The 26,606-nt window shown below is 43.9% G+C and overlaps 1 protein-coding gene across 1 annotated transcript in view; it reads left to right on the top strand.

The window, feature by feature from the left end:
* Positions 1 to 14,981: 14,981 nt before the first annotated feature.
* Positions 14,982 to 26,606, top strand: part of LOC102453683 (rap1 GTPase-GDP dissociation stimulator 1-A-like) — a 39,950-nt gene continuing 28,325 nt past the window's right edge. The window contains exons 1-4 of the mRNA XM_075935623.1: positions 14,982 to 15,000; positions 16,936 to 17,046; positions 23,485 to 23,607; positions 23,775 to 23,900. Coding sequence (XP_075791738.1) covers positions 14,982 to 15,000; positions 16,936 to 17,046; positions 23,485 to 23,607; positions 23,775 to 23,900 — 379 coding nt within the window. The remainder of the gene's footprint in view (positions 15,001 to 16,935; positions 17,047 to 23,484; positions 23,608 to 23,774; positions 23,901 to 26,606) is intronic.

The raw sequence follows: 26,606 nt of genomic DNA, 5'->3' as shown, positions 1-26,606 counted from the left end.
TGGCATTGTTTCTGGTCCCCAGTTAGATTAATGAAACTTTGAACAGTAGAATAACTAGAAAATAACACCACACTTCTGGTATGGATTTGAGAACCTTTCTTTTTTTTTTAAATAAACACTCATTCTTTTGAAACTGTTTGATTCTCTTATTTCTCGGCAATATTGCACCTAATCTAGAGGATTAGGAATTATTTACAAATACGGTTCTCAGATTCCACAGTACCTGACAATATGCTGTTTGCTTCTTCAACAGCATTATACTAACACACTGATACCACGGGGAAATCCCCAATGGCTGCCTTTGGTTCAAGCCTTTTTCAGAGACTGAGGAGCTGGGGATGTCAGATGTGCTTAATTAATTGGAGCCAGCAAGCTTTTGGTTGCCTGAACCTGAGGGAATATCACAAAGTCAATAGTTATACTGATTTACACCCGCTGAGAATCCATTCAATTGATTTCAAACCTGCATGGTTTTGATTGACCTTGAACATCCTCAATGCCTGTTGAATGTGAGGGCAGCAGAACTTTGCAGAATTCTGGGGCAGATTAAGTCATAGGGAATGTAGGCCACTTTACTCCTGAGTGAGTGTGTTTATATGTAGGGGGTTAGTGTGCTTTAAACTGTTCTGATTGACTTAACACCTTTTAGTTGATTCACCTTAACTGTCCTAAATGTCCTCATGTGGACAAGTCTTGTGTAACTTAAACTTGTCAAGGACCCAGATCCAGCAGCTACTCAATATGCGTGTCCATCAGGTGATTTATTCATCACATTCATGGATAGAACTTGAAAGACTTTCATTCAGCAGACTTTTTTCTGTGCTGATCAAAGCTGTCTTCATCTTCTTTAAATACAGTTCCTGTGGATTCCTCAGTAGTGAATGGGTATTTTTAAAACAATGTTTTAAAACACTTATGTTGCAGTAATATTCTTCTGTTTAGATAACCTAATATCCTAAACACATGTACTACATTTACCTAGACCGATTATATGTCTACATTAGAATACATTAGAATCAATTCATCTACGACTTAGCTCGGGAAAATTGTAAGCATGATCCTAAGTTTAATTGTATGGGTTGTCACATTGATTTCAATACTTTGTTAGAATAGCAATCACTATTATATTTTGATTGAAAATGCATTGGGTTAAATCCTACTCACAGTTATTACTGATGTAAATCTGAAGAAACTCCATTCATTTGAACAAAGATATCATCTTCCTGATATCTGGGACCTACTCAGAAATGCAGCTATTACAATAAAATAACCTTACATCAAAAAATGGATTGAAAATTCTGTCTATAGCGGATGCCTATACATAGCTACCCTGGCTTTCTATTGGTGTAAATAAGAGTAAAATTTGCCAGTGTAGTTCTCATCTAGATGGATCTCTAAATAATTTACAAACCACATATAGACAGAATCCCTTTGTCCACCATGGAAATGAGAGTGATTATATCACAACTGTTTTTACAGAAGTCAGAAACACAACATTAAGGAAAGGGAGTCTGGTTATGATTTATAATTCAGGAAAGGGACCATGGCCCTAAGAGCCCCCTTATGCCAACTGTCAAAAGGCACATGCTACACTCTCCTGTCAGAATATTTACCCAAGGTATCATAGGCAAACGGTGATGCACATATGAGTATCCTTACATGGTTACCTGTAAGGAGACATGCTGGAAATAGATTATGGAGGTAGTTAATAAACAAGCCTGCTCCAGATAAAGGAATATGGCTTTCCTGGCTGCATTGATCAGGCTCACAGGTGGATAAGAAAAATAGTGTGGTTTCATTACAAACAAAAGAAAACAGAACTACATTAGTATCTAAGATAAATAAAGTGATCAAGCCAATCGAGAAAGCAAACTGATCTGGACATGAAGGGCTATAAAATAGGGGAATAAAAGGGACTCTTGTCCATCACGTGGGGGACAAAAGAAACAGTCTCTCTGATTCTGCGAGTCGATCCTCCTAGCTGATAGGTTGGAGATGCTGATGGAAGTGAGAAAGGTGCTTAGGCAAAGATTTGTTACTTGCTTTCTAGAGTCTACAGCTTAACTTCAGCATGTTATTTTTGGTTTATTTATAGCCATTCCTGTCTCTCTCTCTTGCTTAGTTTCCCTTAGAACTACTTAAATTTATGTCTTTTTTAAAATAAGCTTGTGTTTAATGTTACTACTATAAACTCATAGAGCTGTATATTAAAGTAAAATGTGGGACCTCACCTAAAATGCGGCATGTGTATTTTCTCTTTGATAGCAGACGTGGCTAATTTTCTGTGAGTGTCACTGTGAGAGGGACTAGACACTGCACAGAGACCAATGCCTCTAGAGAACTTGGGAACTAGGATTCACTGAGCATTTGCTGTAGGGCAAGGGTTAGACTGGCAGAATCTTATGGAGTGTGCTGGTCAGTCAGACTGGTGTGGCACATTGTCTCAGCAACAGAGCTTTGCTGGAGCTTAAACTGACGGGATAGTGCAGGGATGGGTAATGATTTTTGAAGGGAGGGCCACTCCAAAAATTTGGTAAGTGGTCAAGGAGGAGGCACAGCATCTGGGATGAAGGTTGGGTGCAGAGGAGAGCTTGGAGTAAGGGATGGGGTCCAGGAGGGGGTGTAAGATCTGGAAGGGTGTTTGGGTGGAAGGGGGGGTTGTGACCTAGGGCAGGGGGTGTAAGGGTTTGGGTTGTGACCTTGGCAAGGGATTGGGATACAGGGTCTGGGAGGGCGTATGGATGCAGGAGTAGATTCTGACCTGGAGATGGGTTGCAGGAGGGGGTTATCACCTGGAGCAGAGGTGCAGAGTTTTGGGATGTAACTAGGCATAGGAGATTGGGGAACAGGAAGGAGCAGAGGGCTGGGGTAAGGGAGGATCTGGGATGCCAGAAACAAGCTCTGGCAGGGAAGCACTTACCTGGGTGGCTTCTGGTCAACAGCTCATCAGCTAGGCCTTCCATGCCCCTGCATGCCACTCAGAGCAGCTACGGGGGCCATGTGCTGCTCTGAACAATGCAAGCCTGGAGAGAGAGGGGTACTTTGCATGCTGCCTGTCTTGCAAACAAGCAGCTTCCATTGGCCAGAAACCAGCCAATGGAAGCTGTGAGATTATGCTGGGGGTAGGCTCAGCACATGAATTCTCTCATCCCCTCCCTCCAAGATCACGTCATTCAGAGACACACACATGGCCCCCTGTGAGAGCGAAGCAGACAGAGCCTGGCTGAGGGTCCCACTTCACCCATAGACTGGATCCAGTGGCTTGGCAGGCCAGATCTGGCCAATGGGGCATATTTTGCATGCCCCTGGGTTATTAGCTTGTGGGTCTGAGGTCCCAGAGGAGAGAGCCATAGGCACTCACAAGTAATTTAAAATGTAACACATTGCTATGAGTAAATACCCACTACATCCAGAAGATGCAGCACACATATGAGAAAGGAAGGTATTTATTTATAAAAACTGCAATTCTGGGAATGGCAGGAATATCAGAGTCTCTCCTTGTTAACCTGTTAATTGAAGTAAAAAAATACTATGCATACCAAACATATCATATTCTACCTAAACTATTTTATCATTCTCGAGTCACTTCAGTCTTACATGTGTTTATTTTATTTAAAAAAAAAAAAAAAAAAAAAAAGACGTAGGCAGAAAATACCCACCATCCTGTGAAAAGAAAATGGCCTTTGTAATAGTGTTATATGAACTCCAAGACAGCCCTTTTGTAGAGATTTATATTATTCTGTCTCCATCCTCAAACAGCAAGAGAAATAATAGATGAAGAAAGGCTAGTAGGTTATCCTGGTCTGCCATCAGTTTACCAAAGCAGCACTTGTTCCCAATCAGCTTTTAGAGGTGCCAAGACATACAGCAGTGGGCCTTGTCCAAATGCTCAAACAAAAGGAAAGGTGAATGGCCCCCTCCCTCAGTGCTCCGATATGGCACATATCAAAGCAGAACCTTTGCCAGCCACTCCTCGCCTCCCTCCTCCCCAATTTTCTGATCAGTTTTGTTCACGTAAAATGGAAACTGCCTTGCCCTGGAGAAAGGCATCTGTACACAGGTCATGCTGTAGTTTTCTCCCTATTTAGAGGTCTTGTAAGTTTGCAAGGGAAACAGAGGAAACCCAAAGACCTGTCCCAGCAGGCAAAACTATTTTCAGTCATTGTAACTGTTACCCCTTTTGTGTTTCTTCAATCAGAAGGGCAGGCAATTGATGCATAATGCCAGTACAAAGCACAAGTCATAAGACACTTGAGAAGGGCAATGCCAGCATTCCTTACAGATGCTTAGCTGTATCATTTATCTCAAGTACAGAGAGGTGCCAGAGTCTTAATATTCAGATATATTTTATTTGGTCTCAAAATTAAGTCCCTCAGGGTATGTCTACACTAGAAAGTTAGTTCGAACTAACGGACGTTAGTTCGAACTAACTTTCCTATGCGCTACACTAGCGCTTCGCTAGTTCGAATTTGAATCGAACTAGCGGAGCGCTTAGTTCGAACTAGGTAAACCTCATTTTACGAGGACTAACGCCTAGTTCGAACTAGCTAGTTCGAACTAAGGGCTGTGTAGCCCTTTAGTTCGAACTAGTGGGAGGCTAGCCCTCCCCAGGTTTCCCTGGTGGCCACTCTGGCCAACACCAGGGAAACTCTATGCCCCCCTCCCGGCCCCGGACCCCTTAAAGGGGCACGGGCTGGCTACGGTGCCCGTGCCAGGTGCAAGCCTGCCAGCACCCAGCTAGCAGACCCTGCACCTGGCACGGCACAGAGCCACCCACCCGATGCCCCCCAGCCCACCCCCTCTTGCCGGGACCAGGCTGGCGGCTCCCGGGAGCTTGCCCTGGACCGCAAGAGGCGGGCACCTTCCTGGGCTAGTGCGGACATCGTGGACCTCGTCCACGATCTCCGCACTAGGCACAGGAAAGTGGCCGGCTAGGGCAGGAGAGCTGCCAGCCTGGCCACCCAGGACCAGGTGTGCATGAAAATCAAGGGGGTCCACTGAGACCCCCGACACTGAGCCCTGAGCTTACAATGGCCGTCCTGGGTCAGACCAAAGGTCCATCTAGCCCAGTAGCCTGTCTGCCAACAGCGGCCAACCCTAGGGACCCTGGAGGGGATGGACCGAAGACAATGACCAAGCCATTTGTCTCGTGCCATCCCTCTCCAGCCTTCCACAAACTTTGGGCAGGGACACCACTCCTACCCTCTGGCTAATAGGACTCCATGGACCCAACCTCCATCACTTGATCTCACTTCCCTTTCAACTCTGTTCTAGTTCTAGCCTTCACAGCCTCCTGCAGCAAGGAGTTCCACAGGTTAACTATTTGCTTTGTGAAGAACAACAACTTTCTCTTACTAATTTCACGCCTGCTACCCAGTCCTTTCCTTTGGTGTCCTCTAGTCCTTCTTTATGGGAACTCATGAAGAACTTTTCTGAATGCACCCTCTCCACCCAACCCCTGCTTTTAGAGACCTCTATCCTGTCCCCCCTCCGTCTCCTCTTTTCTAAGCTGAACAGTCCCAGTCTCTGTAGCCTCTCTTCATCTGGGACCTGTTCCCAACCCCTGATCATGTTAGTTGCCCTCCCCTCTCCCAGCCTTTCTCTTCCCCTCTCCCACCTCCTTTTCCCAGTCTCCCCCAGTTTTTTTCAATAAAGACAGAGTCAATGTTGGAAGAAACGTTATCTTTATTTTGTACATCAATAAGAAGGGGGGCTAGGGAAGGGCAAGTGGAAGGAGGTGAGGGAGGAATGGGGTACGAGCCCCCGATGGGGAGGACTGGGCTGGCTCTGCGGGCTTCTGGGGGTGGAAGCTCTCCTGCAGCCCCCCAATTACTCCCTCTCCCCAGATGGCAGCCTGCGGCAAGTGCAGCCGGGCTGATGGCCGAGTGGTGTGATGTGCCCAGTGTGGGCACTCAGGGCACTCCAAGCCAGAACTTCTTTGCAAGCGGGGCACCCCTTAGAACTGTGTGTCCGGGGTGGGGGTCGGGACCCTTTAAGCGCAGCCCTCGGCTAGCCTGAGACAGTATCTCCATGCTCTAAGTCCTCCTTTTATGCCCTGCCGGCACTGCTTCCGGCCATCATTAAGCCCTGTTCAGAGTCCACTCAATGTGGACTTACTAGTTCGAACTAGCAAAACGCTAGTTCGAACTAGTTTTTAGTTCTAGATGCGTTAGTTCGAACTAGCTTAGTTCGAATTAACTAATTCGAACTAAGTTAGTTCGAACTAGCGCTGTAGTGTAGACGTACCCCCCGAGTTTTGGGTACTGTTCTATCAGGAAGGTATGGATCTCAATGTTTAGATCCGGATTTGAATCTGAATTAAAAACTACCTGAAAGTTCAGCTTTGTACTCTACTATAGTCAGGTGAGTTTTTTTAGGGAGGAGGTTGGCTGGCTCACAGCTGTTCCCAATGGCTATCGAAGTGATGCAATTTTGGGGTCAAATTTTGTGATGCTACCCATCACCTTAGCAACTCTCCAAACACCCAATGGCCACACCTAATGTGAATATCAGAAGTTAATTGCTTGGATTTGTACCTTCCTTGACGGACTGTCAGAGTTTGCTTGCTGTCTGAATTCAGCAGTTAGTCAGCTTAGCGCTCCCTTAAAATTCCAGGCAGAGAGAAGAAGATACCACATTTTAGGACTGATCTCCTGGCCTCCATTCCTTAGTTTAGTGCTCTCTAGTCATCTGCTTCCTTGAAGTGGGATAGGCAATGCTGGCTGAGCCAATGGTTTGAGGATTCAGAAAGAGAACTCAATGTATGCTAGGGGGCGTCTACACTGCACCGTTATTTCGAGGTAACTACTGTTATTTTCAAATAACAATGCTAGCATCTACACAGCCATTCCATTATTTCAAAATAATTTTGAAATAACGGACAGCTTATTCCCAGATCCTCATTCTATGAGGAATAATGCCTATTCTGAAATAGCTGTTTCGAAATACGGTGGCTGTGTCTACATTGGCACCCTTTTCCGGAAAAGGGATGCTAATGAGACCAGTCAGAATTGCAAATGCCACGGGGGATCCCTTATTCCTGATTTTAAGAGGAATAAGGGATCTTCCAGAAAAGGCTTTATTTTCCGAAAAATCCCGTCTAGACTGGCGCTTTTCTCCGGCAAAGCCCCGAGCCGGAAAAAAGTGGCAGCCATGTTCATGCAAATGCCGCGGGGGATATTTAAATCCCCCGTGACATTTGCAATTCCGAAGTGTCTCATTAGCATCCCTTTTCCGGAAAAGGTGCCAATGTAGACACAGCCGGTGTGTGTAGACGCTCCACTGCTGCTATTTCAAAATAGCCCCTTGCCAGAGCCATTCTAAGTTATTCCTCCCCAGTGCCTCCTGGGGTTCTAAATCGAGATAGCACATCTACATTAGGGAAGCCTGCCTCAGACGAATTTTGAGGCTTCCCTGCAGTGTAGACGTGTTATTTCGGAATAACAATAGCTTATTTCGATTAGCTGTGCAGTGTAGATGTACACCCTAGTGATCCCCAGCCAACAGCCTGGTTTGTAAGGGGCTGTTTTAGTTGGAGTAAGTTACAGCCGCTCCCAGTCAGGCAGAGGATCTGGTGAAAGTAGCAAAGGCTCGTTTTTCATTCCATGCATCTGTACACAGGTTATGCTGTCATATCCAGAACCTTGCAGGGCCCACTTGGTCACAAGCTTGCAAATTATGGATCTCTGTCCCCAAGATAGCACCATCTATTGTGAATTTCTTTTCAAGGCATTTTTTGAAAGCTACCTAGCCTCCATCTTTAATTCTATGCTAACCTTTAATCCAAAAGATGCCTCCAGTAGCGAATGGGATATCAGTCATCCATTTAAATTCCTTCCATACAGAAAAACAACAGAATCTTCAGAAAAACAAATAACCTTCTCCCACATCTATCCATTACCATGGCTGATGCAAGGAATAGCAAGAATTTGCTTGCTTGGTATAATCTTGAAAATTTACGTCTATTTTCAAATTCTTTATGGTTACAAACTAAACATGAGTAACCTACACCAATGTCCACAGAAGCTACAAAAAAGGTCTGCTGAGAAATTAACAATTGTGTCCTTGTAGACTTCTGGATACTAGTTTTAAATCCCTTCCCAAGTGTTTTTTAATCTGCTGATACTGTTTTAGAAATCTACTTACCCTTGAGTGCAACAATGACGGCACAAGACATATCATCTAACAGGGTGTAAGTGGCTTTTCGCAGAGACAGAGATAATCGCTTATCTGACTTACAACAATTTTCCAGTTACAGGTTTAAAAGTCTGACGAGATGGTGAATCTGTTACCTCTTTACTGTACTTTAAGTGCCAAGATAAGATACTTCTACTGGAAACAAGTCAGCCAATCCCGAGATATTGTCATGCCTTTGCAAAGGTAGAATATAATCATGCACTGAAGGCCAGTTCATAATAACATTATGCATATTATATAACATTTTATGCAACAAATAGAATCTCACTGAAGTCAATGAGGCAGATTCTGAAACTATTGATTTCAATTTGACTGTTCACAAAGTAATACATTACTTCTCATGTGCAAAGGTTGACTTACTTGGCCTCATGTTTTAGTTAGTTATTTCCGTATGTGCACATACCAATCACCAGCATTTGTTCATATCTGATTTTTATCCCTCTCCATTTCCTTATCAATACCTGATCATTCTTCTAGAGGAGGAGGACTGGAGCATTACATTTCTTCCACTGAGTATGCAGGCAGCTTAGTTACTTTAGAGTGATTCATGAGAGTTGAAGAGGAAAAGTGTTATGAAAAAACAAAAGCTTATAAAAAGCTGCATGAGTTTTGAATATATAAAAAACTAAAACAAGCCTTGTCAAATTGTTTTTGACTGTGCTCATGGAAAGCCCTAAAGCTATTTTTCCAGCATTATGAACTTATGTGCTTTCTTAACCTAGAACATAAGAATGGCCATACTGGGTCAGATCAAAGGTCCATCCAGCCCAGTACCCTGTCTGCCGACAGTGGCCAATGCCAGGTGTCCCAGAGGGAGGGAATTGAACAGGTAATGGTCAAGCAATCTCTCTCCTGCCATCCATCTCCACCCTCTGACAAACAGAGGCTGGGGACACCATTCCTTACCCATACTGGCTAATAGCCATTAATGGACTTAACCTCCATGAATTTATCTACTTCTCTTCTAAACCCTGTTATAGTCCTAGCCATCACAGCCTCCTCAGGCAAGGAGTTCCACAGATTGACTATGCGCTGTGTGAAAAACTTCCTTTTCTTTGTTTTAAACCTGCTGCTCATTAGTTTCATTTGGTGGGCCCTAGCTCTTATATTATGGGAACAAGTAAATAACTTTTTCCTATTCACTTTCTCCACACCACTCATGATTTTATATACCTCTATCATATTCCCCCTTAGTCTCCTCTTTTCTAAGCTGAAAAGCCCCAGTCTCTTTAATCTCTCCTCATATGGGACCCATTCCAAACTTCTAATCATTTTAGCTGCCCTTCTCTGAACCTTTTCTAATGCCAGTAGATCTTTTTTGAGATGAGGAGACCACATCTGTACACAGTATTCAAGATGTGGGCGTACCATGGATTTACATAAGGGCAATAAGATATTCTCCGTCTTATTCTCTATCCCTTTTTAAATTATTCCTAACATCCAGTTTGCTTTTTTGACTGCCACTGCACACTGCGTGGACATCTTCAGAGAACTATCCACAATGACTTCAAGATCTCTTTCCTGATTAGTTATGGCTAAATAAGCCCCCATCATATTATATGTATAGTTGGGGTTATTTTTTCCAACGTGAATTACTTTACATTTATCCACATTAAATTTCATTTGTCATTTTGTTGCCCAGTCACTTAGTTTGGTGAGATCTTTTTGAAGGTCTTCACAGTCTGCTTTGGTCTTAGCTACCTTGAGCAGTTTAGTATTGTCTGCAGACTTTGCCACCTCACTGTTTACCCCTTTTTCCAGATCATTTATGAATATATTGAATAGGATTGGTCCTAAGACTGGCCCTTGGGGAACACCACTAATTACCCCTCTCTATTCTGAAAATTTACCATTTATTCCTACCCTTTGTTTCCTGTCTTTTAACCAGTTCTCAGTCCATGAAAGGATCTTCCCTCCTATCCCATGACAACCTGAAGCTGAACTCCCGGAATTCATGAATATAGACTCCCATCCACTATACAGTGTGTTCTTTAAATTAAACAAAGAGAATTTTATATTCCCATTTTCAGAAAACCCTTCTCCAAAATTAAAGGTGAGCATAGGAAGGGTTTAGTTTGAAATTTCTGGGAGGAGTTAGTGAAGGCCAGTAAAAAAAAACACCCCAAAAACAAACAGTAGACATTAAAAGAGCTGGATCCTTGGCTGGCATATATTGGGATAGTCCATTGAAACGAATAGGGCTATTCTGATTGGCACCATTTGAGGACCTGCCACATTAAAATTAAAAAAGTCAAATAAAATCATTTCTTTCTCTGTCCATCTCCCAGCATTTAAGAACTAGGGTCTGTGTTCTTCCTATTAGGATTTGTGAGATCATTGGATGGAAGCTAACGCTAGACTAATTCAGACTAGAAATTAAACATATACTTTGAAGAGGGTAATTAATCACTGGAACAACTTACTGGGAGATGTGGTGGATTCTCTCGCTACTAAAATCTTTAAATCAAGGTTCGGATGCCTTTCTCAAAGAAGCATAACAGCTCAGACAGAAGTTATGGGTTTGGTGCAGGGACCACTTTATTATGCAAGAAATTAGATTCTGTATTGATAACGCTTACATCTGACATTCATGCTTATTAACAAAGCTTGACAAACCACAGTGAAATCTACTCACCAGTCCCACACTGCGCATGTTCAAGACCTGCATTGCGCATGCGCGCACTGCCGGTGAACGGTGCGACCGGCTGAAATCTACTCACCATTGGCGAGTAGATTCACTGATTTGTCGAGCCCTGCTTATTAACCTACAGCCATTATTTTTTCCTGTGTTCCTTGCAGCGCGACGTCTGCTGCCACCACTCAGATGACCACAAAACACCACATAACACACAGTCACCCAGTGTAGCTCCTTGTACCTGTTCCACTGGTTAGACCACACAGAGGTTTGAGCCTGCTGCTGTGCCTGGGCTGATAGTTGTGACCCTTTGCCTTAGCCAGAGACTCATGTTCACACCCAGAGATCCCAGGTCCAGCCCCAGCAGATGTCCCACCCAGGGATGTGGTTAAGCAGCTTTCTCCCTCCCCGCCCATTTCACGCATGCCATCCCCAACTCAGTCACCGCTGGAACTCGTTGGCATTTCTGACAGAACAGATTTCTGTTGGAAAATGCTGTGTGGACCTAAACATTCTGCAGTAATGTGCTGATTCTGTCAAACCTTTGACAGAAGCCAGGCAGGCTGCCTAATCAGCCTCCTTTCCTGTCAGCTCCCTGGTAGCCTGGCTGGCATGCAGATTGCCATATTTTGCCCCCCAAAAAAATCTTGCATGTCGACCTTTGGTTGTGATACGGAACTTTCCTTTTCCAGGCAGCTTTAATCATAACCTGTATTTGTGTCTTTGTGATCTGCTGTCAACGAAAGGGTTGGGCTCATTTTTCTACCACATGACTCCACTTCAGGATCAAACAAAAGACCAGAGCTCCATTGATTACACTCAAAGAAGGTCTAGTAAGTAGCAAAAACGTGGGAGAGAAAAGATGGAGAACAGCTTCTAAAAAGAGCATTTTTAAGACGTATTTGAAGGTTTTCTTCTGTAAGGCGACCTTTCTTGAGCATAGCTTTTATTCTGCCAGTTCTTATTCTCTTCCCTAGAGTAGTTATTTTAATTCTATAACACAATGGATTCTAACCAGATGGAATATTTTCAAGGACTGTGAGTGTCATTGTGCGTACGGTGTTACTTGACTGATCTAGATCCTAGAGGAATAACAAAGCACCTGGATTTTTAATTACCACTCTACCACACTACACAAATGGCACAGGATAATGTTGATTCTATTGCATGCTATTTTTGAAACAGCCTTCTTTGTGTTTATGGTATTTTCTGCCTTTTCACTTTCAAATATTAGACACACAGTTTGGAATTTCTTAGAGTAGCAAAGATATTGTTGCTGTGAGTATATGGTATTAGAGTATTAGAGATTAAACTGATTGTCTTCTGGGTTTGGGAATCGTTAAAAAGGAAAAAATCGTACATGGTACCTGATCATTCACTCTGACTCCAATCTGCCTCATGTTTTTTTAAATTAGCATTTACAATCCTGCCTGTTAGCTATATTTTAAGAAACCGAACCTAAAAACTGCACAACTGTCAGGGTTGCTCTTATGGCATTTCTTGAAACTGCATTCTAGAATCACTTAACTCAAATAAAATCCTTTTTTTATTCCTGTTACTTTCATGTGCAGAGCTCTATAGAAAGGAAGACCAGAGCTTCATAAAGATATTACAGCAGGTCAGAAGAAATGGTTCTTCCTATGCCAGCAGTTTCTTCTTCCTATGCCAGCAGTTTCTTTGATTTCCCTATGCCAGCAGTTCTTGCTGTGTTTTCACCACTAAGCAACGCTACAAATTCACAAGTTGCTTTGCTTTGACACATCCCTGTTGGTTTTGTGTCCATTGAACAGAAAGGCTACATCTAGACTGGCATGATTTTCCGCAAATGCTTTTAACGGAAAACTTTTAACGGAAAACATGGGCTCCATGCAGCGCTTTCACCTTTGAAGTGAACTACACTTCAAAGGCAGAGGCGCCCTATCGACTAATCAAATAGTCGATGCAAAAATGCATCGACCATTTGATATGTCAATTACTCGATATTGAACATCCCTACGCCTTCCCTCCAGGACTCTCAGAGCACCACACATCTGATTTGCGCTCAGTCCCGCCCCTTCCCCTCCCCTCCAGACCTGGAATGCCGCAAACCAGCTGTTCAAGCTCTGGAAGGGAGAGAGAGGAGTGTGGATGGAGTGGAAATCCACTGATTTGTGGCACTCCAAAAGTGATGGGTGGGAGGGAGAGCAATAGGAAGTGCAGGGCTCAGTGAGGGGAGAGGGGCAGAAAGGGCTCCATAGGCCGCAGGTGGAACCCCAGTGGAGCCTGGGCTGCTATGGCCTACTGGGATGAAGGAGGGCAACTCATGCAGCCCACCCACTAATGATGATTTCCCATCGCTGCACTAGATAGATGATTATGATGGTCACTTGGGGCCCTGAAGTCTGAGCCTAATTGCTTTTCTCCCCTCCCCCCCCCATTTCAGTAAACTTTTCCCCCATAGGCTATAATAGACTTCAGTATTGCTCCACTCCCTTTAAAACAAGAAATGGCACAAGACACCTGTTATTTTGCTGGAGAAAAAGAGCTCCTGCACAGCATGCACACCATCATTTAGAAAATCTCACTTCGTTTAATAGGCAGACCCAGAGAGAGAAAGAGAAAATAGCATGAATATCAGAAGCATCACTACAACAACAAAAATGGGAATGATGAATTATCACTAGTAGGAAAATGCAGAAAAGTTTCTGGACTGAGTCTTTGCAAGTATTTTTATGGAAAAACTCAAACCTTGTAGTGACCAGTTTTGTGCAGTAAAAAACAGATTTTACTGCAGCTCAGCTAATGCAGGCTCTGCACGCGCCAGTGTAAATTCTGTCATCTACATCCCATGAATTCAAGCCATAAATCATCCAATCCAGTATATTTTATGCTTAGTCTAGCTCCCCACCAACATCACTGGGGTGGCATACTTTCTTTCTGGGTTAGTAAACATACAGATCAAGGTTCTCACCATCACATTTTGGAATGATTTGAATGGTTTTTTTAAAAGCACAGACCCTTGTTTCAAAATCTTCACATGCTCTTCACTGTTCATCCAAAACCAAAAAATTCCCTCCCACAAAAGAGTCTAAACACTTGTGTATCCCTTTTTGTCGTCTTTGGCTATCCTTCAACGTGAGGCTGATGTCTGCTTAGGGGGTTATTGGTGAGTTTTTAAGCAGCTGAGGAGCCCAATTTTTGCCTGGGGGGTGCAGGAGTCAGGTTTGGGTGTTGTGCAGAGGCTCAGTGAAGGGGTCTGGAGATTTGGGGGTGCAGAGTTGCCAACCCACAGAAACTTCAATTACGGACAAAATGGGAAAAATTTACGGACAGACATTTTTTTCCTGACATAAATTTATACTCTATTAAGACGACATAAATAGCCAAAAGTGAAAACTTTAATGGTAAACAATAGTAAATTACATAAATTGCAAATATGCTGATGCTAACTCGGCAGGATAACGTAGAGCACGTGATTCACGTTACGTCACCTCAACCATTGTTCTAAATAAACAACTATAAAATGTCCAATTTCCGCTGCTCTGCAGTAAAATGGCTGAAGCAGCACAGAAGAAATTTAATTGCTATAGAATAATTGCTGTATTTTGAAATTTTATTGCACTTTTACAAAATTTATGGACACCTACATTTTTTTACAGGCTTTACAGACATGTCAAATTTTGGCTAATTTTTTTACAGACTGTCTGTAAATTTACTGACGGTTGGCAACCCTGGGGCGGGTGAGAGTCAGGGTTGGGGTAAGGAAGGGCTCAGGGAAGGGGTGCGGGTACAGGCCTCAGGGCAGGTAGTTGGGGGGGAGCAAAAGGAGGGGATGGGGTCATGCATGAATATAATTGCCCCTTCTATCACACCCTTCCCTTTCCAGTTGATATGAAACAATCACATTTCACACACATTCCATTATCCTGGCACAACCAAACCTTAACTTTGCTTTAAGTTAGCAGAAGAGGAAGCTGCATACCAAATTTGGTGGTCCTAGATCTTACCATTTCGGAAGAGTTCTTGAATAAATGGACTCTCAGACAGACAGATGCACAATTCTAAAATATATAGTAAGATGTTGTGTATCTATGCAAGACAGTATTTGCTTTCCCACCTGGCCTGGGTAAACTGTACTGCTGTGCAACTGCTAGTTGTCACCCCAGTTGATATGGGAATTCTAAAGTCAGGTAAGCTTAATTAGTGGGCTTATTTTGGGTGTCTGTAATACCTGTTGAGATTCCTTCCGATACCTTTTCCACACAACTGATCCAGCATATGTCACCAATTCTCTAGGTCCAGCAATTCAGCTCAACTCCAGCTTGTCCTTTATCCAAGTGTAACCCTTCCTGCCGGGTAGGCCTGGCAGTAACTAGGGCTAGGTTCAATATCTTGGGGCCATCACACATAGAACTGGCTCGAGCCCCCACCCAGTAATCTGGGAAATTCACACACCCCTGGGTGCCTCTGAGAGGCAATGCTTCCCCACTCGCAAGCACTGAGTCTGAGTGTAGGAAAGAAACATTTAATGAAACAGAAAGAGAAGTCATACAGCATTAACTTGGGGAAAACACCACAAACAGTTCATAACCCCAAACATGAGCCAAGCCCCTACCCCAGCCAAGAATCGCCTGAAGTCCAAAACAGTCCGACACCCCAAAAGTCTCTGTCCCTGGTCCATGCCACCCAGAGTCCCAAAGTTCACCGCAGGGTTTCACCTCCCAACCTGGGTAGAAATGCGGGTGGGGGGATAGATAGGGGGCACCTTATCCGAAACTCCACCACGCTCCACCAGCTGTCTCATTCCACACCTCTGGACACTCCACTAGGCACCTGCCATCGCTCCATGCCACGCCGCTGGTCGCCACTCCTCGCCTGCCGCCGCTCCACGCCACGCCGCTGATGGCCGCTCCTCGCCTGCCGCCGCTCCATACCACACCACTGGTTGCCGCCACTTCACTGGCTGCAATAGGTCTAGCACTCAGCCAAACCAGTGATTTCAGCTCTCAGTGATTTCAACTTGTTAGCCGCCAGCTGGACTAGCAAATGAATCCAGCTTTCACTGGACTAGCAAAAGAAAAGACTCTTCAGGGAGTCTGCTTTAGGTCTGTCCTTAAAACAAAGGGGGAAAAGTACAGGCTGGGCCAGTCTTATAGCTCACACCTGGCAGGTGTGAAGCAGGCTGACTCAAACCTTTTAACCCTTTCCCCCAGCTCTGTTCACTCAACTCTGGAAGGGGGGAGGCTTGTTCTTCTGAGACCTCTAACCATGATGGTGGGGTCTCTCCTGCAAGCACTGATGGCATGTTTTACAGTTCCCACATTTAGGGGTAGCATGATTAAGTTACCCCCACAACAGTCCCAAATTATATACAATTCTCCACATTCCATTCCAACACTGACCTTCCATCAGCCCTGGCTGAATGGGATTTACATAGCCACACCTCGGATTCTCTCCTGAGCAGTATTTACATGTCAACAGTTAACAGTTAATTACTTTGCAGAGCTAAACAACTGTAGTGGGCACACCCACCCCTCCTTTTAGCTGGCTGACAGCAAGCAGCAGTTCAGCCCCTGCTTACACAAGTAACAGCTCTATGCCCATACTTGCCAGGGCCAAACACAGGTGGTTTAGGTACAATTGATGCCACAATTCCACATCAGATCACACTACATCATTTATGTGCCTTTTTCCTAGCTACTAACATCTATACTTCCTGCACCTAATTGGTTTGGACACTGTATTGGTCCTTACATGAGCCATCACTTATGTTCTCATCTTATCTACCCTTCAGGCTTATCAGTTCAGTGTTTTCTGGCTTATCTCAGCTGTCCTTCAGCTCACAACTTGCTACACTTTTGTTTACAATCTAACCATATATTCCAATCAAACTATAGGCAAGTTTACTAATGCCCAGCAAGACCTATGCCTACATTACCCAAAGTGCCTTTCCACCTCAGATATTTAATAGCAATTCTGTTCTCTGAGATGTGGGGCAAATTGAGATGTTTTGGGGCCACTTTGACAACATATGCTCTTTTGTGAATACATTTAGTAAGAGTTCCTAGACCATTCACAAAATGGACTCATGGAGGTGGTAATATCCTTGTTTTCTCTTTAAACAGAGTCCCTCACTCAGCATCTGGAATGTCTCAGACTCTTTGGAGATGAAACTGAAGCTGAAGGTCAGATCCTTGCAAGTCTAAATGGGATTCTTCTGGCACTTGCTGAAGACAGTTAAGTATCACTCCAAACCATTGTTGATTACCACCAGCAGCATTCCTGAAGACTTGTATCATATATGACTATTTTTATTAGATAATAGAGGTCGCTCCTAAAATCTGCCCTTCCCCACAAACCCATTTTCTGTTGCATAGGTGGGGGGGGGGGGGGGGTGTCTGCTGCAAACAGTATAATGGATAAATTACTTTGTCTCACTTTAAACTGGAGCGTGCTTTAAAGCAGCAATATGAAAATAATGTCAGGTTCTTAGGTAGTGGTTCCATAAGTTCAGTTTTACTTGGGTAGGAAATATAAACTAGAGTTGATCAGACAGTAGAACTTCCATTCCATGGGAATTTCTGACATTTAAATATTCCACACTTTATTAGCATAAAAATGGCCACTGCTTTTTGTCGCCACGGAGCTTTGGCGACAAAAAGCAGCAGTCTAGACGCGGATCTGTCGCTCACTAAAGCCTTTACGACAGATCCCTTATGACTCGTACAACGAGGTATACAGGATCTGTCGTCAAAGGTTTTAGTGAGCGACAGATCCACGTCTAGACTGCCGCTTTTCATCACCAAAGCTCCGTGGCGACAAAAAGTGGCGGCCATTTTTATGCTAATGAAGCATGGGATATTTAAATCCCTGCTTCATTAGCAATTTTGGTATGTCTAATTTACATCCCTGCTGAGGTCTGTCAATGGAGGAAAAATCCAGCCTTCAGTAGTTAGCTTCTGAGTGGAAAATTCCTACTGCTCCTCAAAAGGTACTTGAAAGTTAAACTGAGGTTCTTTATTAAAACCTTAAGAGTAAATGAGAGCAATGGAGAGGGGAGTTAAGCAGAGGAGAAATCATTAGGATAGCCTTAAAAGAAACAACCAAATTCTTTCTAGGCAGAAATTTACATGGGAGAGGTATATCTGCTGATTCAAAACAATAGCTATTAGCTACAGTGTCATTAAGATGACATGAAAAGACTTGCATTGAAGCTTCTAGTCTGTTCCTTATTCCATTTAAATAAATAAAACATTTCAACAATGTGTGATTTCAGTTAGCTATGATCCAGAAATACAGACGCAAAGAGAGCTCCACTTCGACTTAAAACTCTGGAGTGTCTTCAAGTCCAACTGTGAGCATACAATGAATTTAGTGATCAAAAATCTTGAAGTGACAAAGAAAATTCAGATTTAATTTCCTACATAAGAAATAAGTCTGAATCTTAAAATTGTCTTTTGGTGATTTTCCCACTAGATTGTTTTATCATGAGCTAGTTGTAATAAAGCACTGGGCTAAGTTATACATTTAAGGTATGACTACACTGCCCTCTTAGCTTGAGGCAATTTGCGTAGCTTATTTTAAGTTAATTTTGAAATAGCTTAGTTGGTAATTTGTCTGTGTCTACACAGCACCAAATTTCAAAATAAATCGCTATTCCAAAATGTCCTTTAATCCTACTGAAATAAGATTTACAGGAATGTTGAAATAGCGAGCTCATTATTTTGAAAGTTATTTCAAAATAACGGGCACACTGTCAAGATGTGGAATAGCTATTTTGTAATACTGGAACATCCCAAAATAGTGCCACATACCCTTAGACAGCAATTAAAATACAGAAATGTGTATGGCTAGAAAAAAACTAACTGCAGCCTTTAATAGTAAATATGAAAAATATTCACTCACTTGGATCTTAATTTTAATAAATAAGTCATACACATTTTTTATTCTGAAAGCTGATACTATGTCACTATTAGTGTATTTTCTTAAGACAATTTACCTGGCTAGTGCTGCATTCAACTTTAAGAAGTTGGTAGTTTTTACTAGTGTAACAAATTTCAGTTTTCAGGTTGATCACGTTGTAAACTTGCACTCTATTACACACCGTTCATTGTGGTGTGATTGGTCATTTCTGTCACAAGTTATTGTTTTTGCTCCCTGATTGGTTTAGTGAATCATTTTAAAACAGGAAAATAATGGAACAAACTTCCACTAAGAATTTTCATATGAATAAATATCTATGCTAAAATTCCTAAAATAGTTTGGATCTGTGATCATCTTCAGGAACAAACCATACTTATCCAAATAACCATACATGATGAATATTCCAGTAGAATGTCAGGGTATGTCTATACTAGCCCCCTAGTTCAAACTAGGGAGGCTAACGAGGGTGACTGAAATTGCAAATGAAACACGGGAGGTTTAACTGGTAATTCAAAGTAAGGGGTTTATTTCAGAATCGCCCTTCTCCTCCACATGTAGACGCGAGCAGTTCTTCTGGGCTAATCAATTTCCAAAATGGTGACTGCCCGGGAACATGCTAATGAAGCGCGGGATATTTAAATCCCACGCTTCATTTGCAATTTTGGTCGCCCTCATTAGCCTCCCTAGTTTGAACTAGGGGGCTAGCGAAGTCATACCTTCAGAGATATATACATCAGAGTTATGAATTGACCAGTCAACCACAGACCTCCTTTGGAGCTGGAAGGACAAAATCAAGCAGAGGCAGAGACCAAAACAAAACAACCCACAAATACAATACAGAGTTAAATGCAAACTACTAAAAAATAAAGGGAAAGCAGAATTTTTCTCTTCTGTATAGTAAAGTGTTCATTTGCAAAGAAGAACCATCATACTCTGTTCAGCGGTATGAGTATTTCAGGGTTACGAGCAACCACCATTCCCAAGGTGTCCATAACTCTGAGGTTTTACTGTATAACCCTACAAATCAAACATGCTGCTTGCAATTTGCAAATCAAGTTATTTCTCCTTGACCGCTTCGTTAATAACCACAAATCTTCTCAGCTCACCATCTGTTCCCCCCCCCCCCCCCTCATTTTTCAGATTCCCAAAGAAAAGATGAGAACACAGTAGGCTAAAGAGTCTAGGCTGCTGCAGATTAGAAGAGGACTGTTACAAAAGTCAGTCTAATTTGAAACAGCCTTTCTACTGGATATCAGGAAAACACTGTTCTCTACTATTATCAAGGGGTCAGCTCACGTATTTTCACCATGGGTTTAAATATTACAGTTGATGACAGTCGTCCGTACCATACAGGCTAGATTTCACTTTCTCTGAAGCATTGTCAACCTACTAGCTTTTTCCAGGGGCTTCTGTTTAGAAAGGTCTGGTAGCCCCAGTCTATCCCCAGAGCCCTCTGGTTCTCCCAAGTACGTTACTTGCGAAAATAAAATAAAACCACGCACCTTTGAAGAATCTGTAAATAGACCTGTCTGAGGGCTAATTTCGAATTATTTGCAGCTTCACTTATGTTTTGCTTAGGAGGTGGTGGGTTGGTTTTACCTGTCAGCATCCACTTGGCACTAGTTGCCTCTCCTTCAGAGCTAGGGTGAGTTATCTAGTTACCATGGCAACGTGGCCTGTGCTTGAGGGTTAGACAGCGTGCTTTGTACAACACACGTGCATTTGACAGCTCTTGAAAGAAACCCACTAATCATTTTCAGAACTTCCTCGTGCCTCTTCATTTCATTTATTTCAGACATAGACCCTGGAGGAATCTCAAGAATAAATGTTTCAAGTGGATTTCGGCTATACTTGGTCCATATCCCCTTCCCTCACTAACCATCCTTCTTAAACTGGCTCTAGAGAGGGTGGCATCACAGCTCTTATGCCTGCTCAGTGCTGCCCACAGATTCGTCTTTGTTGAAGTGGATCTTGCTCAGTATTACCAGCCATTTCCCTTACTTGACCACAAGTCAAAAACTAAAAGACTGGACTCAAAGCTCTTAGAAATTCACGAGAGATTTTCTAAGTGATTTTTACTGCATAACAAAGACCTGCATAATTTGTCACAGATGGGGTGCGTCTAGACTGGCAAGAGGCTGCTTTTGCACAAAAACTTGCCAGCTATCTACCCTGGCCGCTTGAATTTGTGCAAGAGCACTGATTTTGTAATGTACAAAATCAGTGCTTCTTGCACAAATACTTTCACGCTCCCACTCGGGAAAAAGTCCTCTTGCTCAAGAATACTTGCGCAAGAGGGCCAGTGTAGACAGGGAAGAACTGTTTTGCGCAAAAAAGCCCCGATGGCTAAAATGGCGATTGGGGCTTTCTTGCTCAAAATCGTGTCTAGACTGATCGTGCCAATCTAGACGCGCTTTTGCGCTTTTAACTGTCCGTTAAAAATATTTCCGCAAAATCATGCCAGTCTAGACGCAGCCATGGTGTTTTCTGTACACTGGGGCATAGGTATGGGAAAATGGAAGAGAGTGTATACTGAAGGATGCAGGTATATTGGAGCAGTATGACTGGGGAAGCTTGCACCTGTTGGCACAAGTATTTGCTTTAGCCCTGTGACAGGTTTGACATACCGCATGACACTTCAAGCTGGTCTTCTGGGAATTAGCTCAGCTTGCTCTGGGTCACCCTCTTCTGGCAGTGTCTTGCCCACAGCTACCTGACCTTCTCTGAGATCTCCAGCTTGTCAGGACTTAGGTCTCTCCCAGACCATGGTGCCTTCTCCTGGGTACTGCCCTCCTGGCCGCGCCCACATCCAGTTTCCTTCCCTCATGGGGAATCCCATTACCTCTAAACCCATCCCTTGCCAGAGCGACTCACTGCATTTCTTCATCTAGGCCCTTCCCTTAAGGGCAAACTGCAGTTTGAACTTGCCCCTCATCATTGGCAATGGGTATGGGCCTGCTGCCTATTCCTACCCTTGGCTGTCCCTCTGTGGTCCTAATACCCCCTTAAGGCCCTATATCAGGCCCTCAGCCTGGGAGTTGGTCAGATCAGAGCTCCCCTGGCTCCCCCACTTTCTCCTTCCCTTCTCTAGCCTTGGGAGGAGCCATTCCTGAAGGTGCTCCATGCCCTTATTTAGCATTCACACTCGAGTGTCTAGTTTCTGGCATTGTTTTCGCAGTTCCTCCTTCTCCCTCTGAACCCTCATCAGCTCTGTTTCTAAGTTCCAGTAGCTGGAGCAGGCTGCTTGCCACACACCCTTTAACAGCCAGATGCAAGCACCTTTCCCTAACATCTCTTTATCCCATTTAGGGTTGCCCTATCCTTTTCAGGCAAACCTTTTCTCTATACAGCTAAAATCCATGTCAATCGTGACTGGCTTCACAATCCTGCCGACTACGCCAATTCTGTCAGCCGATGGTCAGGGCAGTGTGTGTGTGTGTGTGTGTGTGTGTGTGTGTTATACACCCGAGTCTTCAACTGCTAGGACACGAGGTCCTGTTGCAGCGGGCAGCCTTAGGGAAGGCTGACGGCACCCCGAGAAGTTTTACGTCCATGTATTTGACCGCTAGGACCGGGGTCCCTTCACAGCGGGCAGCCAACAGGCTGACAGATGCCCCAAAGTTTGCAGGGAGGGCTTATTACACCTGTGTCTTCAGCTGCTAGGACCGAGGTCCCGTCATAGCAGGCAGCCTAGGGAAGGCTGACGGATGCCCCTACAGATCTGTCCCCTGGAGGTGACACGATCCAAATGCCCAGCTTTGCCTGCGTCTGCTCCCTATGACCGGCTGGAGTTCTTTTAAATTGTGCTTGGTTCTGTTACAGCAACTGAAGGAGTCAGGTTAAAGCTTAAACAGTTACAGGTTTATTAAAGAAGCTTATAAATCATATGGTTACAATGGCTATTGCTCTATTTCTTAACTGCTAGCAAATACAGATCTTAAAAATGGTTACAAAGAAAATAAAGATAGAAAATAGAAATAAATGGTACCAAGTGACAGCTTAATCTAAGTCTATGTGTACACTTAAGACAAAGGACCACATCCAGGTACAATTTTTACCCCCTTCTGGGCCTCTCGACTCCAGTGTATCAGGCCAGGGCCAGTCCTTCAATTCCTAGGAAACACGAATACAAGGTGGGTGTCCCCGTGGAACCTCGGGAGGCCAATCACCTAACCCGATCAGCAGATAGATGGTAGATTGACGCTCAGAGTAAGTGTGCTGCTGGACCCATCTTTATACCCATAGGGGCCCGTATCCTCGTTCTTAGCTAAGATGCCAAATTGTGTTGGTCCGTCTTTGTGACGCCAGTTCTTACAAGGGAGTTTCAACTTAACTTACACTTGCAAGAGAGATAACTAAATTGTAAGTACTGGACATTCTTTACTGGGTGGGAGATTCCTCCCCCCACAGATGGCTGTGTGTTCATATCAATATAGGTGCCAGCCAAGGCAGTTCTCGCAGCCTCGAGGTCAACAATTGGTGAATCTCTCTTTACAGCCATCCAGGGTCACTGTGAGTGAGCATATCCAGGCCTCCTGTCAAGGCTTCAAAGACTATGCTGATTTTACAGCTTTGTGTGCCCTGTATGCTTCCAGGCAAGCAAAGGTGGATGTTATAGGTGGGGGTTCCTGTCTGGCTACAGGCACTTACGTACCTTGGTGAATCAGAACCTTTGATTCTACTGAAACCATGAAGGCAAATACAGTAAATAAACCAAATTCATTGCAGCTATTAACTCTCTATCATTTCAGAGCAAAGGTCCTCCATTCTACTCACCGACAGTGGGATTTTCCAGACTTTAGTGCGAATTCTCAAAGGCAATCCAAGCTGTGCAGCGAAGGCAGCCCAGGTGATTGCAGAGATAGCAAAGAATGGTATGTACCGTAGTGGGTGAAGGGTCAATAATGCTACTCCATGATTCCTGTACACTTTCAGTCTGTGTGTCTGTTCTATGGATGCTAATTATTGGCCTAGCAATTTATGTACTAGTTACATTTCAACAAGGCCAGTTCCAAGCAGCTTCTCTCCTCTCTCTTTGCAGAGGAAATGAAGAAGCCATGTATCGAAGCAGGTTTAGTTCCAGCTTTGGTACCTCTGCTGGAGAGCACGGACCAAGAAACATTGCTTCATGCTGGGAGGGCCATTGGCCGCATCTGCTATGAAAACAGTAAGTACCCAATTTGCTGAAGGAGCACTGTATATAGTACAAGTTGAACATCTTTGGTCCAGCACTCTCTGGTCGGACAACATCCATGATCCAGCATAGGGATGTAAGTGACTCGTCAACTACCCGATAAGCGTAGTGACTTGACTAGTCACTTCCCTCCCCCCTTGCTGTCTCTATCAGAGACAGGCAGCAAGAGGAGGGAGCAGGAGCCTCCAGCCCCAGCCAGTTCCCCTCCAGGACTGTCTCCATGGGGGGACAGGGCCACAGTGGGGAAACGGCAACTGCTGCACTTCTGCCTTTGAAACGTAGCAAGAGCCCCGCGGGCACCTGCTACATTTGAAAGTCAGAAGTGCAGCGGTCAGAACATGGGGTGAACAGGGCTGCTTGAGTCCCTGCTCACCCCATGTTCCCTGCTGCTCTTCTGCCTTTTAAATGTAGTAACAGCCGCAGGAGGCTCTTATTACATTTAAAAGGCAGAGGCGCAGCTGGGATAGCAAACGCCCCACCTCCCCCGTATTGACTAATCGAGTAGTCGATGGAAATTCCATCGACTACTCGATTAGCTAATGAATTGAAATTTAACATCCCTAGTCCAGCATGATTTTAGTTAGCCAGATGTCCACCTATCATGGGTGTGGCCAAGTTTCCCTCAATACCAAAAAGTTTTTTCAGCCAACGATCCTGACTCTCAGTGTTCTGTGCTGTTATTTAGCTCTAATTTTCCCCAAATGTCTTCTAAGTGCCCAACAGTGGAAGTGTTGGTGTTGCTGCTAGACAACATACCTCTCCTATGGTTCAACAAATTCTCTGGTTTGGCACCGGTCAGGTCGCGAGGGTGCCAAACTAAAGAGGTTCAACCTGTAGCAAGGTTTTGGGATTTTTTAAACACTTGGGTTTTCTACTTAGACTGCAGCTAGAATGCTTTGTCTGTAGTGCTGTGTACCCATACTCCTAGTTCAGTTTCCAATTGCTTCTACAACAGACATATACTAGTGAAAACAGCATGGTTTTGACTAAAAGGAGACTATAATTAACGGGTTAGATTCACTTTTGAATAACTTTTTTTACTCATTGTAATTACAGTAAGTTAATACCAAAGCCCAGCCAAATCATTTAAGTAGCTTTCACTTAGGAACAGCATGTTTTATTAAACTGCCTCTTGCTAAGTTGCAATTATTATTTGTATTACAATACTGCCTAAAGACCCCAGCTGAGATCAGGGCTGTCATTGTGCTAAGCACTGTACACGCATATAATCAAATACAGTTCCTGGCCCCCAAAGACCTTAGTCTACATAGATAAGACAATGGAATGGAGGGAAATAAAGTTGGACTGACTTGGTCAAGATCACACAGGAGAGAGCAGTGGCAGAGAACTCAGGCCTTTTGATTCATCTCCTGAACTGCACGGTATCATGGGAAAACATTGTTATAAAACCTGCTGTTTAATTGTGAGGGAAAAAATGCCAAAGGGAAAAATCTGGGCATATATTGTGGTATCAGTGATTTGTTTTGATGATACCTGAACCAGAATGCAACATGTTGAGAACTAAAAGGACAGTAGGTGAGAAGGCAGGTTGGATGCTTTAGAAGTGGAATAGCTACAGTTATCTGTGAGTCTGTCAGAAACCCCACAAACCAGTGGGAAAATAACCTGGTTTATTTAGAGCCAGATTCCCACCTCTTGTAGACCACGTGGCTCCCTTGACTTCAGTGGAGCTAGGCAGACATACACTAGCTGAGGATCCCTCTTCTAAAACATACTAAAGCCATACAGAGAGGTGCTAAACCCAAGTACTGTAGTATATTCAGAGTGGTTTGGCACGGGAACAGCACAGATTACCTCTCCATCCGAAAGAGGACAGTGGGTAAAGTAATATGGAAGTGAAATGCAGTCTTCCTTCTAGATAATATACTGTAATTGTACATGCTTAGAACCTTTATCTTACATAAAGGCATCTTTTCCAAAATAACCACGGCTATTCTAGAATGCAAGGAGCTAAGTTTGTGAACTAGACCGTGAATCAGAGTCACAATCAGGTTGCTTGCTCCTGTGGGTAAAGTGACCTGCACCATCTCTAAGCCTACTGCTCCAGTTCATTTGTACTGACTGATACACTCAGTGACATGCCTAAGAGTCTGCCTGTTCCCCCTCCCATACATCTGCATGAGGGACAGGCATGCATTTTTAAACAGTGCAAGTGATTAACCCTTAGAGCCATTCACCAAGTTATGACAGGGTGTGACTCACCGTGCCCATGCCTCCTGTTGGCCATTTTAGAGATTAGCTCTGCCGGTCAGTACACCCTTTCCCAGTGGTACCTTGCCTGCCATCACATCTGCTCTCTGGCCCAGAGACTCCAAAGGACTGTGACATGCTCTTCATGATACAGCTCTTCAGCCATGTCACCATCTGAGCTCTCTCCTTACAGGGGTTAATAGTGCAGTCCAACTCTCCAGCCATTTCCACTGAGCTAAGAACCGTCAGAGCCACCCATGACTTCAGGCCCCATCCCAAGGACCATGTCAATGATAGCCACATGCTGTGCCTCTAACTCCCGTATGACTGCTATGCTTCTCTGGCACTTTTCTCTCAGCACCTCACCTCAGGGCCTTCGGACACCATTCTATCCAAGGTACTAGCACGCCATTCTCTTGCTAGGAATGCAAACATCCTTCCTTGAGCTCCAGGCAGCTACTGACCCCT

The sequence above is a fragment of the Pelodiscus sinensis genome, chromosome 8, assembly GCF_049634645.1.
Source record: "Pelodiscus sinensis isolate JC-2024 chromosome 8, ASM4963464v1, whole genome shotgun sequence".
NCBI classification, from domain to species: domain Eukaryota; kingdom Metazoa; phylum Chordata; order Testudines; family Trionychidae; genus Pelodiscus; species Pelodiscus sinensis.
Note: the sequence above shows the minus strand (reverse complement) of the source record. Positions and strands in the feature narration are given on the sequence as shown.